The sequence below is a fragment of the Plutella xylostella genome, chromosome 6 (assembly GCF_932276165.1).
Source record: "Plutella xylostella chromosome 6, ilPluXylo3.1, whole genome shotgun sequence".
Classification (NCBI taxonomy): Eukaryota; Metazoa; Arthropoda; class Insecta; order Lepidoptera; family Plutellidae; genus Plutella; species Plutella xylostella.
Window position 1 is genome coordinate 11,235,948 of NC_063986.1, and position 15,199 is coordinate 11,251,146.

The 15,199-nt window shown below is 45.6% G+C and overlaps 1 protein-coding gene across 1 annotated transcript in view; it reads left to right on the forward strand.

The window, feature by feature from the left end:
• LOC105387870 (unconventional myosin-Ia) overlaps positions 1-15,199 on the forward strand; it is a 39,532-nt gene that overhangs the window by 8,966 nt on the left and 15,367 nt on the right. Inside the window, exons 9-23 of the mRNA XM_048621867.1 lie at positions 3,967-4,103; positions 4,514-4,652; positions 5,505-5,645; positions 6,140-6,290; positions 6,733-7,056; positions 7,371-7,547; positions 7,896-8,032; positions 8,178-8,282; positions 8,679-8,880; positions 9,259-9,484; positions 9,925-10,066; positions 11,253-11,467; positions 11,830-11,920; positions 12,320-12,447; positions 13,843-14,016. Coding sequence (XP_048477824.1) covers positions 3,967-4,103; positions 4,514-4,652; positions 5,505-5,645; positions 6,140-6,290; positions 6,733-7,056; positions 7,371-7,547; positions 7,896-8,032; positions 8,178-8,282; positions 8,679-8,880; positions 9,259-9,484; positions 9,925-10,066; positions 11,253-11,467; positions 11,830-11,920; positions 12,320-12,447; positions 13,843-14,016 — 2,489 coding nt within the window. The remainder of the gene's footprint in view (positions 1-3,966; positions 4,104-4,513; positions 4,653-5,504; positions 5,646-6,139; positions 6,291-6,732; positions 7,057-7,370; positions 7,548-7,895; positions 8,033-8,177; positions 8,283-8,678; positions 8,881-9,258; positions 9,485-9,924; positions 10,067-11,252; positions 11,468-11,829; positions 11,921-12,319; positions 12,448-13,842; positions 14,017-15,199) is intronic.

Sequence of the window (15,199 nt, forward strand, 5' to 3'; positions counted from 1 at the left end):
CTCCAAAGGTATTTTTTTCTGGGTCTGCAATGTGATTACCTATTTTTACACACTGTCTGCGATCGGCCAGATAACTCTTGAACCAGTCGTAAGCTACACCGCGGATTCCGAGGGACTCGAGTTTCTTCAGCAAGATGAGAGGGGACACTGTATCAAAGGCTTTCGCCAAGTCCAGGAAGACACCAATGCATGCATCGCCTTTGTCTAGTGCAGATGAAACACCTGATACCAAGCGCTGGATAGCATCTTCGGTGGATTTCCCTTGACGAAAGCCAAATTGATTCGAAGATAGAAGAAAATTCGATTCCAAAAAATTTACCAGACGTTTATTCACAATTTTTTCCAGCAACTTTGAGAAAATACTCAGAAGTGATATGGGTCTGTAGTTCGATGGCTCTTTTTTATTACCTCCTTTGTGTATGGGTACCACGGCTGCCAATTTCCAGCACGACGGAAATACTCCCGTCTCTATGCTGAGATTAAATATGCGCGATAATGGCGTTACAACAGATTGGCTTATTTCTTTAATTAACCTGGTATTGAATCCATCGAGCCCAGGAGCGCTACTAATTTTCAAACCTCTAATGATACTGTCAATTTCATGCGGGTCTGTTGGGCTAAGATAAAATGAGTCTCTATTATAGGCAAGCTCCACCTCATTGGCTAGATCCTCCTGTGATTTATTTAGCTTTTCCAGTATTTTAGAAGCTAGGCGACAACCCACACTGGCAAAATAGTCGTTGCACGCTGAAAGAGACTCCGGAATGGTGTCTTTCGCCTCGAGGAGTTGAGAGGGGGAAGTACAGCCGTAATTAAGTTCGCATATGTTTTTTATAGACTGCCAGAGTTTCTTAGGATCGTCTTTGTTTTCGGTTAGTAATTGGTTCTCATAGTTGGACTTTAAGGATTTAAGCAGCTTTTTACAGAAATTTCGGTATCGTTTGTAAGTCACTAAGAGTGCCGAGTCTTCTTTATTTTGTCTGACCTTCATGTGTAGGTTGTCTCTATGCTGTATGCATCTCATTAAACCGGGTGTTATCCATTCTTTAAGGTTGTGGTTTGACCGACTAACTTTTTCTATCCTGGTGTGGCGTTTACAAATGTCGTCAATGACAGTAGTGAATTTTTCAGCCATAACAGATACATCGATAGAATCAATGTGGGACCAGTCATATTCGTTAAGCTCAGTCTTGATGGCATTGTAATCAATTTTTCGCAGAAAGCGAGAAAGCCTTGGTCGCCTTACCACAGATGAAATTCCTGCCATAGTTAAATGATGATCAGTTGCACTTGTGGTACATACTAGACCAACGCTGTCCAGCTTACATCCTACAAAAATATGATCTAGGCAAGACTTTTCCCTAGTTGGTTTAGTGATTGCGGGTTTTAGACCTTTTTCAGCAGTCCAGCAGAGGTATTCATTAACTTTATTATTCATAGCTTCGGTAAGGATATTAATGTTAATATCTCCGGCAAGAATAATCTGTGATTTTCGTCGAGCTGAATCAAGGACTCCATCCAAAGAGAAAATAAAGTTGTCGTGATTTTGAAAGGATGGGGAACGATAGATGCCGAATATGCAAAATGAATTTGGAAATTCCACTGCCAAACAGTTAGCATCCAAAATTTCTGGCTCAGATACGTTGACGTCCCAGTCAGCTTTAACATAAACTATGACTCCTCCGTTTTTGTTTATAAACTTATTCGTATGAAAACTGTTATAACCTGGGAGACTTCGTATAATAACTGTATCTGTTAAATGGCACTCAGTTAGTATAATGATATCAAAGTCGATTCCTAGTCTTTTGATGTCTATTAAGAACATGTCAAAGTTTTTCTGAATGCTTCTGATGTTAAAAGTGGCAACTTTGAAGTTGTGTTGACTACTAAAACAAGATTTGCAATCAGTAGGGTTAGAAACGGTATGGCAAGGAACTGACATGGTTGCATCAATGATATTTTCCATTTCTAGAAGCAAGTTAGCCATCGCGAAAATTTAAAACATTTGATTCTTCGCCGAACCACTTCTTCAGATTACGAATTAGAATTGATTTATCGCTTTCTTCAGGTTTAAAAAGATTTAGTAGCCTAGTACGTGATTTAAAACACGATTTCTTGCTTTGATTAAAGTTTTCTTTTACATAGATGGACACAGTATTATGGTAGTTACTATAAACATAATATAAAAAGGGGGTTGTGGGGATAGAGTTGGGAGTGAGGTAAAGATATATAAGTACAAGGTTACATTCATATACAAAAACATAGAAATTAGACTTTAGTTCAAAATCAAGAAGTTTCGCTCTGCGAGGCCTTGGGGATCGGCAGGTACTTGTCCAGGTCCTCCAGATTGCGGATCGTGATTGCTGACGACTTGTCGGCCTTTCGAATGAGGATTGATCCGTCTTTAACCCAGCAGTATCTAAATCCATTCTGACGAGCTCGTAGTCTTGCTTCACGAAATAATATCCGGTTGCCCTTTGTAAGCCTCTCGTTTATGAAGAGTTTGTGTGGGGGGGCATTGACAACTCCTTCTGACGTTAAATTCCGCCGAGACTTGGCAGCTTTAATCAGCTCGCGGCGCTTTGTCTGGCGAACCAGCTTGACCACTATAGTCCGTGGCAACTTTTCTGGATGAGCTGGGTTTTCAGATGTGACACGGCGAGGGCCAGCTCGAAAGACGTCGTCTAAGTCCTCGTTCTTCAAATCAACGCCAATCCTCTTTGAAATTACCATAGCTATGTGCTCAATATTCTCATTTTCGGTTTCAGGGACGCCGGCGATTTCAATTTCATTTTTTAGGAGGTACTGGTCTTGAGCAGATATTATTGCTTGAGATTGCTGCAGGGAGGCTTTCAGATGAAGTATTTCCCGCTCCTGATCAGAAATCCGCTTAGCAAACTCGCCTAGTCTTTCTGTAATTGTTGTAGAGACTGCGTTTAACTGAGTAGACAAATCAGCTACCTCTTTCCTTAAAAGCGGAATTTCAGTTTTCTGTTTTTGAGTAAGATCTTGGATCTCTTTTCGCATTAGACGAATTTCATTTGCGAGCGACTTTATGTCCAGATTATCTTTCTCAGACTTACTGGCAGTTAGCCTACTACCGCGGAGCATGTTGACGTTACTAGTCGGTTGTGTGATGTTGTTACTTGCTTCCGGGGCTGTGGATCGGACTGGGGTTAAGCTGTTATCACCTTTAGGTCTGGAACAGCCAGGACACAACCACTTTTCTTTATACTCGGAGGAGAAGTTTGCGAAAACAGTCGAGGTTACATTCAGACATGGCAGGTCATAGAATTTTTTGCACTTGAAACATTTCATAAAATCTTGTGTAATTATATCATTCTCGCATCCGTTACATTTGATTGCCATGATGCCTCAGCTGGTGAAGTTGCAGTTACGTGAAGTAGATTGGTAGAATCGTAGCAGTGCGGTACGTAACCGTGCAGCGGCGTAGAACGTAGGTAGTGATCGCTGTTTTCGCGCGGCGCAGTACGTTTCTCTTGGTCCAGCGGTTAAGGAGAGCGGCTAGATGCACTCACCCCGCCGAGCGACCGCTGGTTCGAGTCCCACGGCTGCACAATCCTCTCTGATTTTTCTCAGCAGGCCCCGCCCTCCACGCTTCAACGCAGCTATCTCCTTTCTGACACGCCCACTGGGAGGAGTTCTCTCATAAGCGGCCCATATGAGGGAGCAGGAATCACAAAAACTGAGTTCGGCCAATAGCGAATTCAGAAAAATAATTTAAAAACTATTGAGAGCACAAACTGTCACACGTCCACCCTGTTCAATGTCTAGAGACGAACCCCATACGATCGATACGTGATCGTATTGATCAAACCATAAATGCTACTGTAGGTATACTAAACTGTGGTGAATAACTGTTAAAATAGTGTTAAGTATGTGTTAAATAAATAAATAAATGTAATGCAGCACTAATTCCCTAAACTTCTTCCACTTTCTCCCCAGAGCGTCTAAAGCTCCAACGCTCAGCGATGTGCTACCGAGTGCTGGTGGGGTCCTGCGGGGGCGCCCCGCCCCGCACCCCGCACCCCGCGCCCCGCCCTATTAGTAGACAGGACACGAAGCACTTCCAGCATACTAAGGTACGGTGATGATAGCATTGAGTTCGCCTAGATATTGTACAAAAGTGTTTATGTGAAGTAAGGATTTACAATCCAATGCATATACATATTACAAAGTATCATAGCCTGAGAGAGACCATAAACATTTAAAAATTTATCATATACTTACACCTTCAATAAAGCTACAAAATTAACACGCATCTCCAGAAAATTCCAAATTACATTAATAATTTAATATCGATATCAGACCTCCCTTGCCATACACGCGCTGAACTATTGCAAGCCAAATATAGGTACTTATAAAAATACTTTAGTTATATTTTTACCCCTTTTATTAATAGAAAAGTTGTGGAAGTTTTAGCTATTGAAGTGTTTTATCTAAAACTTTTCTATGAATAAGAGGGTTAATATCTAAACACATGACATTGCAGGACGCGATGGCCCGCGTAGGCGTGTGTGCGTCGCGAGTACTGCGAGTCCTGGCGTTCATACTGAAGCTGGGTAATGCGGAGTTCGAGCCCACGCACAACATCGACGGCTCTATCGGCACGCATCTGCACCACCACTATGGTAAGGCATCAATCTATTGCGTTTACGGGTATATATAACACTGGTTTAATTTTTCCGTATTTATCTTTATCATGGTATGTTATTGTGGCACTTATTCTTGGCTATAGCTTAGCTAGCCATAAAACTGGGGGCTCCTTTTAGTCATTTCGGTACCTACTACCTGTCTGAGATAAATTGCGTTCATACTGAAGCTGGGCAACGCGGAGTTCGAGCCCACGCACAACATCGACGGCTCTATCGGCACGCATCTGCACCATCACTATGGTAAGAGATCAGTGTATTACGTTCACTGCGGGTGTTGTTACACTGGCTAGCATAGGCTTGTAACGAAAGTCCCCGCGCGCGGAAAAAAACAAAACAAAAAGCGGCACTTGCTATAGCTTATCTGTATAGCTGCTAGGGATGGCTATCTATAGGAGACATAAACACCACAATAGATGAAACTACCCTTCATACTGAAGCTGGGTAATGCGGAGTTCGAGCCCATCGACGGCTCTATCGGCACGCATCTGCACCATCACTATGGTAAGGGATCAGTGTATTACGTATACTGCGGGTATAACACTGGCTAGGAATAGGCTTGTTACCACAGTTGCCCGCGCGCGGATAAAAAACAAAACAAAACCAAGGCAGCACTTGCTATAGCCTAGCTTTATAGCTGCTAACGATGGCTATCTATCGGACACAAACACCACTATTGATGAAACGTCCGTTTGTTCTCGACTGGCGTTGAATTATTGAATATAAAGAAATGTTATGTCGGCTGTGTTCTTTACTACCCCGTTTTCTCTTACATTTCTATAATCATTTCACATTACACCTTAATAACCTCAAATACTTTTCCCCCAACAGAAGTATGGGAAGCGTGCGAGCTAGTGGGCGTGGACGCGCGCTCCCTACTCCTCGCTCTGGGCGCCGAGCCGGCCTCGCTGGACGCGCCCGCGCACACGCCCGACCACGCCGACAGCGAGCCCGGGGCCGACCAGGCCGAGGGTGAGTGTGACACAGTGGGTCTAGTGGCCCTGTGTGAGTGTGACACAGTGGGTCTAGTGGCCCTGTGTGAGTGTGACACAGTGGAGAAATAACTGTGACATAATGGAACAGAGTGACACAATGGAAACCAAAATTCATAGAACGAACTGTCAGTTAACGAGAGGCTTGCAAGCGTCATCCTGATACTCGATGTTCGACTCTTTTGTGTTATGGCCTGTACTCACATATGGTATTACTCGATCGAGCTAAACTGTAGAGTAAAACCCATGGCATAATTAGTTTCATATTATAATTCCATCGAGCTGTGAGTTTTGCGGTGCACACGTAGATTTTTACTCGACTTCGAGTAATGACAATAGTGAGTATTACTGGCCATTAGACAGAAAGGCAAAATCATGGACGTAAATCTCTAGTGCTTGTCACTACTACGTGATACTACATTTTTGCAAACCTCTGTTTCGCCAACCCTAACCCCCTCTCCCTTCACCCCGCAGGCAGCGCCGAATGGGCCCGTTCCCTCCGAGACCGCCTCATCAGCACAGTCTACTCGCGTCTCTTCACGTGGCTGGTGGGCGCGGCCAACCAGGCGCTGCAGAGTGATGGCACTACTAGGACAGCTGAGCTGGGGATACTTGATGCGTATGGGTATGTGATTGTTGAGTTTTATAAGTTTGTAGTAGCTAAGTCCGCTCATAGATGGCGTAGTCGGATGGTAGTTTAGATCGCGGTATAGTTTGATCTCAACTGATGTACTTACTTATATTTTGTATGCATTTGCAGTAGGGACCTTGAAAACAACCAAATTAACAACTATACTGTACATTACGAGGTTTAATTGTGAATGGTTATTGTGTGCTAGAAATTAGAGTTTACATAATAGAGGCGATTGACTGCCTTATGCTACAAACTTGAGACTTCTAATCGGTTGTTTTTTTTTCTGAGGGGTCAGTCTCCTCAAGAGAAGCCAGTGTGTACCAAGCTGGACTGAATCGGTTGCTCCTTCAGATGAGCTTGCAAAAGCTGATAACAGTCAAAACCAATCGGTTGTTTCTTGCTGGCCTTACTAACTATCCATAAATTTCTTCAGCTTCGAATCCCTATCCCACAACGGTCTCGAGCGGCTCCTCATCAACTACTGCGCAGAACGCGTCCAGGCCGCAGTCACGGGCGCCACACTGCGCCGGGAACAGCGCGAGTACTGCCGCGAGGGGCTGCCGTGGCGCGCGCTGCCGTACCTCGACCACGAGGCCAATGCGGAGCTACTGGACCACGTGAGTGACATACTGACAGTGAGTGACATACTGACAGTGAGTGGAGGCGCCGCGAGCAGCGCGAGTACTGCCGCGAGGGGCTGCCGTGGCGCGCGCTGCCGTACCTCGACCACGAGGCCAATGCGGAGCTACTGGACCACGTGAGTGACATACTGACAGTGAGTGACATACTGACAGTGAGTGACATACTGACAGTGAGTGACATACTGACAGTGAGTGAGGTGCTGTCAGTGAGCGAGACAAAGGATTATGGACGATTCGATAGACGGATAACCGTTTTGGCATACCTAATCCACCCGCGCGTGACCCTGCGCCTCCAAGAGTACTTGCCTTAAAATTGTCTTCTGCGCATGTTAATGGTTATACAACTACCATTTTGATCAATTTCTCGCGAATGTTGCTGTCACTTCCTTCAAGTACAAACGTTTTAGCTACAAACCAATTAATCTCCCAGCAACTTTTATTTGACATCACCCTTAAACCCCGTGTTTTCTCCCCTTCAGGGTCCAGAAAGTCTGCTAGGCATCCTGGGCGACGTGTCTGCGAAGGGGCTAGACGACGACACGTTCATACAGCGGCTGCAGAGGAAGCGAGATAGAAGATTGTTGGTGTTGCCGCCTGATCACTTCCAGTGAGTAGTTTTGTGTTTATTTGGATCTGCTGCATTTATTTATCAATCTTTCTTGAGACTTAGCAGGCTTTTAATAAGCTAGCGCGGTTTAAAAACATGAACATAACGCACGACATCATACTATCTCACTCTAATTGTAATCTAAGTATGATATAAGTATTTTTTGGAGTATTAGTTGTAGTAGTAGTTAAAACAAGCGACATTTGGCAAGACTCTTGTGGTGTAGCAACTCGTCCTAGTTAAAATTTGTGTCAAGTGTGTGTCACCTAGATTTGCATTATTCGTTAACATCGTATATCTAAATTCTCCAACTGCTAAATATAAATACTTCTTGTATTCTCCCCACAGAGTATCCCACTTCGCGGGCCCGGTAGTCTACTGCGCGACGTCGATATCGCGCGACAACCGCGACTCGCTGCCGCCGCGGCTGTGCGCCGTGCTGCGCTGCTCCACTGAACCACTTCTAGCCGCTCTCTTCCCTCCTGGTATGTTGTAATGTCTCCACAGAGTCTAGAACAACTTATTGCCGCTCTATTCCCTCCTGGTATGTTGTAATGTCTCCACAGAGTATAGAACAACTTCTTGCCGCTCTATTCCCTCCTGGTACGTTGTTATGTCTCTATATAGTAGTATCGCAGTCGATATCGCGCGACAACCGCGACTCGCTGCCGCCGCGGCTGTGCGCCGTCTTGCGCTGCTCCACTGAGCCACTTCTAGCCGCTCTCTTCCCTCCTGGTACGTTGTAATGTCTCCACAGAGTATACTATTCCAATTAATGGGACCAGTGGTGAACTTGTGACGTCTACTGAACCACTTTTAGACGGTCTATTCCCTCCCGGTATGTTGTAATGGATTTGCAGAGAGTTAAGTGATCATAAGCAGACGGGAGGCGCCCCGCTGTGGGAGGGCTGGACCCTATATAAGCATGTAATTATGGTTGGTAGGTCGAAGGCAGACAGAGAATGAAGGTCGAGATGGCCATACAATCAGCTCTCACACTTACATTTTGGATTTGCATTATAGTAGTTTATCTACCTAGCATTAGCAGCCGGTCTTACCTCTGTTTGACACATTATACATACAAATAGCCGTTCCTACCTCTGTTTCACATGCATTATTTCACATCTCCAGTCCCATGCGGCCGCAACTCGGCCGGCTCGCCGCGCCGCCCCGCGTCACTCCTGTCCCGACAGAGGGCGCTACTAGCCGCCCTATCACGTCGCCTGACCGCCGGGCCCGCGCCGCGATTGGTCCGCTGCCTCAGAGCCAATGCCCTGGCGGCGCCGCGACGGTTTGACGTGCCGCTGGTGACTCAGCAGATACGGACCCAGGGGTTAGTGTGTTTGTATGTTACTAGTTTTAGTAGTTCGTAGTGACACCGCTAGATGTCGTCGCTTGTAGATAGAAAGCGAACCTAGCTGCTTTACCAATGATTCCGTATTTTCGTTCCGCACTGTTCATGGAACATGCCACAGGTTCCGGTAATACAGCTGATGGTTGTACGACATGAAGAAAACAACTGATAATGGATGTCTGTGTATAGATCCTATAAAAATTGCGACATATTTGGAAGACAAACGAGGCAAATCTCTACACTTTTTTATTAGGTACAAAACTACAACTATCTCCTTTGTTCACAGCGAGCGTCCAATTCATCAGTATTTGTCCTTTGAAAAGTCAACCCACATTTTACCCCCACTATCTCCCACAGTATAATGGACATGGCGCAGCTCCGCCGAGCCGGCTGGTGCGAGTCGATGTGCGCTCGCGAGTTCCTGCGCCGCTACGCCCCCGGCGCGGGGGGCGCGGGAGGTGCGGGGGGCGCGGGGGGCGACGACCCCGTGCGGGGGGCGAGGCTAGCGCTGCGGCCGCTGCCGATACCGCCGGCCGAGTTTGCGTATGGACATACGAAGGTGTTTATACGGAGCCCTAGGACTGTAAGTTGGTTTTTTTTTGTTTTTATAAGGGCTGAGGGTGATGGATAGTCAGATAAATGTTGAAGCTGAGTAATGAAATGGTTGCTGTCACTGTCTAATACAAACATTCAGATGCGACATCATCAATAATTTAACATTCCATTATAAATCTCCGCTGCGTTGTTATTCTTAAAAAAACACCGATTTGAATGCGGTCGTTTCCGCTACTATGGCAAAGTTTTAAGCTACAAATATACATACTGAAATGTCCTCTCACTTTTACTGCTAGTTTCATTACTCTATCTATCGATAACTGACAGTTACTATCATACGATTTGGACACATAAAAAGTTGCATTCTGTCAAAATAGTATGAAAGTAACTGTTAGCTATCGATAGATAGAGTTATTGAAACTGGAAGTTATCCACCAACATGTAATAAAACCCCCTCCTACCCCCCAGGTATGGGAACTAGAATCCCTGCGCAGCGCACGCGTGCAAACCCTCGTGCGCGTGGTGCAGCGCGCGTGGCGGCGACGCGCGGCCAGACGTGCGCACGCGCAGGCCGTCATAGCGCGCGCGTGGAGGCGGCATCGGCATACTGGTGAGATATTAGTGCGCTTTTGTTTATAGGGAATAGCGTCTGGCCCCTTTTCCCGTCCTGTTGGGCTATAGAAGCACTAAAGGTGGAACCAACGTCGCTGTGAGGACAGCTTCTGTTAGGTTGTTGCTATAGACATAGACCCATGTGTCTTAATATGGCATTTGAGAAGAAGGAAGGGTCTATAAAAAGAGCGATTACGATGTTTTTACCAGGCAAATGAATGGCGGTATGACAGTTTACCTGTATTTAACATGCAAAAATCGTACTTTATATCTAACCCTTTCTAAACACAATAGTTTCTTCCCCACCAGACCTACGCCCACCTTCAGCGAGCCTCTCAGTCTCCGCCTCAATCATCCTGTCCTTCTGGCGGACGTCAGCTAGACGTCGCTACCTGACGTCACTCAGGGCGCGCCTCCCCCCCTACCCCCGCCCCCCTGTTGGCTGTTGCTATAGATATAGAACCATGTGCCTTAATATGGAATTTTGAGATGAAGGAAGGGTCTAAAATAGCGATGAGGACGCTTTATATTTAAATTCACATCATCATACTTTCGTCGTTCAACGTCATAAATAGGCTATGTCTGAAAAAATTAAACAACGCTCATAATTTTTCTGATGATAGGAATAACCCTCCGTATCATCCTAAAAAAATCTCAGATTTTTCCTATGCGTCAGTAATTTTATAAAAATAAAAACATTTTAAGTTTCACAAAACGGGGATATGATGGCACTTCAGGACTTTTTCCATCGTCTCTATAGGCATTAAAAAAAAATATGACAGGTTTTGATGTGACGTTGTAGGTCTATGGATAGACGTGTGACCAAAGAGTATGTAAAAGCTGACGCCTGTCAATTTTTTCTTTTTTACTGCCCATATATTTTTATAGAGACGATGGAAAAAGTCCTGAAGTGCCATCATATACCCGTTTTGTGAAACTTGAAATGTTTTTATTTTTATAAAATTACTGACGCATAGGAAAAATCTGAGATTTTTTTAGGGTGATACGGAGGGTTATTCCTATCATTAGAAAAATTATGAGCGTTGTTCAATTTTTTCAGACATAGCCTATTGCCTGGCAATTGTCCTATCTATTTATAGTTTATTGTTTTTTAATCACCAAGACTGAAATTTACTTGTATTTGAGCCATTCTAATTAGCACCTTAAATTATCTTCTCCACCAGACCTACGTCCACCTTCAGCGAGCCCATCCGTCTCGGCCTCAATCATCCTCTCCTTCTGGCGGACGTCAGCCAGACGTCGCTACCTGACGTCACTCTGGGCGCGCCTCCCCCCCCGCCGCGCGTCCCCCCTCTGCCGCGCGTGGCCCCCCTGCCCGTGGCCCGCCCTGCTGGGGTACACGGATAGGCTGCTGCAGGCGATACATCATCGGTATACGGTGAGTTTTGAATGTTTTTTTTGTTATCAGCGGACCGATCAGGCTGAAAAAAATATTCGGGCATTTCGTATCCCAATTGGGACTATATTATTACTTATATCATTTTTTTATATGGAATCTGCTTACTTTTGATACATATTATAGATTTTTCTAGAGTCACCTTTTCGTTATACCGAAGATTAAAGATAGTTCTGGTTTAAACCCGGCTTTAGACTACTGATCTATATGTAATCTGGACTGTAACCTCATCTAAACCATAAGTATCCTCAGTTTACTTTTTATAGTAAGAGTTCAAAGTTTACTGACGCGTAGTTTCAATGAGCTAATACTACGTACTAACTAATAGACCCTTCTTCTTCCAGTGCTACATATACCGCATCCAGTTCACGCAGACGGCTCGCAACAGGATGCGCGAGAAAGTCACGTGTAGCGCGCTCTTCCGCGGACGGAAAGGTAATAACCATCATTTTATTCTTCTGGTGTTTCTCTTTTAATGTTTAATTACAGTGCTTTCTTATTAGATTGTCTAAAACTTTATACAGAATTTGACCACCAATCCGCACTTGGCCAGCCTGGACTAGGCCTAAAACCCCTTCCTTCATTGGAAAGGAGACCCCTACCCTAGCAGTGGGGACGTGATGGGTGATGTGATGAACCGAATTCACAAAAATATCAGCGTTAATTTTATTTGGTTCTTCCATTCCAAAATGAAATTATTATTCGGTTTGAGTGCTATTAGGTTATAGGAAACGGAAAGTTCATCCCAAAAGATGTTTCCATAATAGATTTTGAATCGGACAGTACTATTTTTTGGCTAAGCTATCAAATAAATCAATTATCTTCTCTCCAAAGCCCTCTACGCTCGGTCGGTGCCGCGTCCCTTCGTGGGCGACTACGTGCGACTACGAGCGTCGGCCCAGTGGCGCCGCCACGCGCCCGACCACGACCGCTACGTCGTGTTCGCCGAGCTTGTGGGGAAGGTGAGTGAGGGTTGATGTAGTTAGTGTGATGGCCGCTAGATGGCGTTATTCTCGCTTCTTTAATAATATCTTTGTAAAATCGCAATAATGGAGGCTCAGTGGCGCTGCCACGCGCCCGACCACGACGGCTACGTCGTGTTCGCCGAGCTCGTCGGGAAGGTGAGCGAGGGTTGATGTAGTTCCAGCACCGGCCGCTAGATGGCATTATTCTAAAACCTACGTAAAATGCCATTCATGGTGGCTCAGTGGCGCCGCCAGGCGCCCGGCCACGACCGCTACGTCGTGTTCGCGGAGCTTGTGGGGAAGATGCGTGACTGCGTGTGGATGTAGTTAGGGGCCGTCCATTAATCACGTGAGGCTCAAAGGGGGGGGATGGGGTACTGAAAACCTCACGAAACATCACGAGGGGGGAGGGGGGGTTCTCGTTAGACATCACGTGTATTATTTTTTTGTCAAAAATTAGGTATTTCTGAACTGAACCGATATTTTGGACGGCGCAAAAATTTTAACGATTTGTAGTATGACCTATATTTTATCTAGTCAAAAATTGCCTTTACATAGATTTCCAAAAAAATACACGTGATCTAGGGGGGGGGGGAGGGGGGGTTGGTCCCAAACCTCACCAAATATGGTGATATTTGGTGAGGTTTGGGACCGTTTGGGACCGTCGTTTTTCTCCCCCCTGGTGAGGGGGGAGAAAAACGACCTCACGTGATTAATGGACGGCCCCTTAGTGTGGCGGCCGCTAGATGGCATTATTCTCTAAAATCTTCGTAAAATCCCAATAATGGAGGCCCAGTGGCGCTGCCACGCGCCCGACCACGACCGCTACGTCGTGTTCGCAGAGCTTGTGGGGAAGGTGAGTGGGGGTTGATGTAGTTCGCGCGGCGGCCGCTAGATGGCATAATTCTTGTGTCTTTAATAAAATCCATGTAAGTAAATACTCAATCCTAACTATCCTAACTAATATTATAAATGCGAAAGTAACTGTGTCTGTCTGTCCGTCTGTCTGTCTGTCTGTCTGTCTGTTACTCTTTCACGCCAAAACTACTGAACGGATTTGAATGAAATTTGGTATACATACGGTCTAGACCCTGGGAAAGAACATAGGCTACTTTTTATCCCGGAATTCCCACGGGAAAACTTTTAAGGCGAAGCGAAGCGCGCGGGAACAGCTAGTTGATAATAATGAGGCCGTTTTTGAAAAGCGGCTTAATTTTTTTATTAAAATTGCTCTGTCGTAACATATTTTTTTATTATGTTAAATGGAATTTACATAGCTTATCATCAAGTCCAATTTTGAACCAAGAATTTTACGACTTGGCGGCGCCTAATTCAAAATTATTTTATATAAATAATAAATTAAATACTTACCCGTAAATTTTCTCCCCTCAGGTATCCGGGTGGTCAGCGCGCGTCTCCCGCTGCATCTGCGTCGTCTCGACCTGCTCCCTACTCCTCCTCGAACCCCGGGCCCTGCGCCCGCGCCGCCGCGTCCCCGCGCACCATGTATACAGACTCAGCCTCAGCCCGCACCGCGACGACCTGCTCGCCGTGCACGTGCGCGCCGTGAGTACACACAGGGTGCTCCACGTGATATACAGGGTGTTGCACCACGTGATATACAGGGTGCACCACGTGATATACAGGGTGTTGCACCACGTGATATACAGGGTGTTGCTCCACGTGATATACAGGGTGTTGCACCACGTGATATACAGGGTGTTGCTCCACGTGATATACAGGGTGTTGCTCCACGTGATATACAGGCTGCTCCACGTGATATACAGGGTGTTGCACCACGTGATATACAGGGTGTTGCACCACGTGATATACAGGGTGTTGCACCACGTGATATACAGGCTGCTCCATGTGATATACAGGGTGTTGCTCCACGTGATATACAGGGTGCTGCTCCACGTGATATACAGGGTGTTGCACCACGTGATGTACAGGGTGTTGCACCACGTGATATACAGGGTGTTGCACCACTTGATATACAGGGTGTTGCACCACGTGATGTACAGGGTGTTGCACCACGTGATATACAGGGTGTTGCACCACGTGATGTACAGGGTGTTGCACCACGTGATATACAGGGTGTTGCACCACGTGATATACAGGGTGTTGCACCACGTGATGTACAGGGTGTTGCACCACGTGATATACAGGGTGTTGCACCACGTGATATACAGGCTGCTCCACGTGATATACAGGGTGTTGCACCACGTGATGTACAGGGTGTTGCACCACGTGATATACAGGGTGTTGCACCACGTGATATACAGGGTGTTGCACCACGTGATATACAGGCTGCTCCACGTGATATACAGGGTGTTGCACCACGTGATGTACAGGGTGTTGCACCACTTGATATACAGGGTGTTGCACCACGTGATGTACAGGGTGTTGCACCACGTGATATACAGGGTGTTGCACCACGTGATGTACAGGGTGTTGCACCACGTGATATACAGGGTGTTGGCTTTTTTTTGGGAGGTAGCAGCAAAAAAAGTAACAAGTAAATTAATTAGATCTTTTAATTAATTATTGTTTAAATACAAATTTTTAGTCTCAATACAGTTTTTTGGTATAATTATATACATAAAGTTGACTAATAATTGTTGGCAACATCAGCTGACTGCTATTTATTTAAACTACAACTGTAGTACTATCACTGTATGCAGTAGCAACAAACTGCACTCACCTGCCAAACCTTACACAATAAAAACAAACACAGCAATCATGGCCA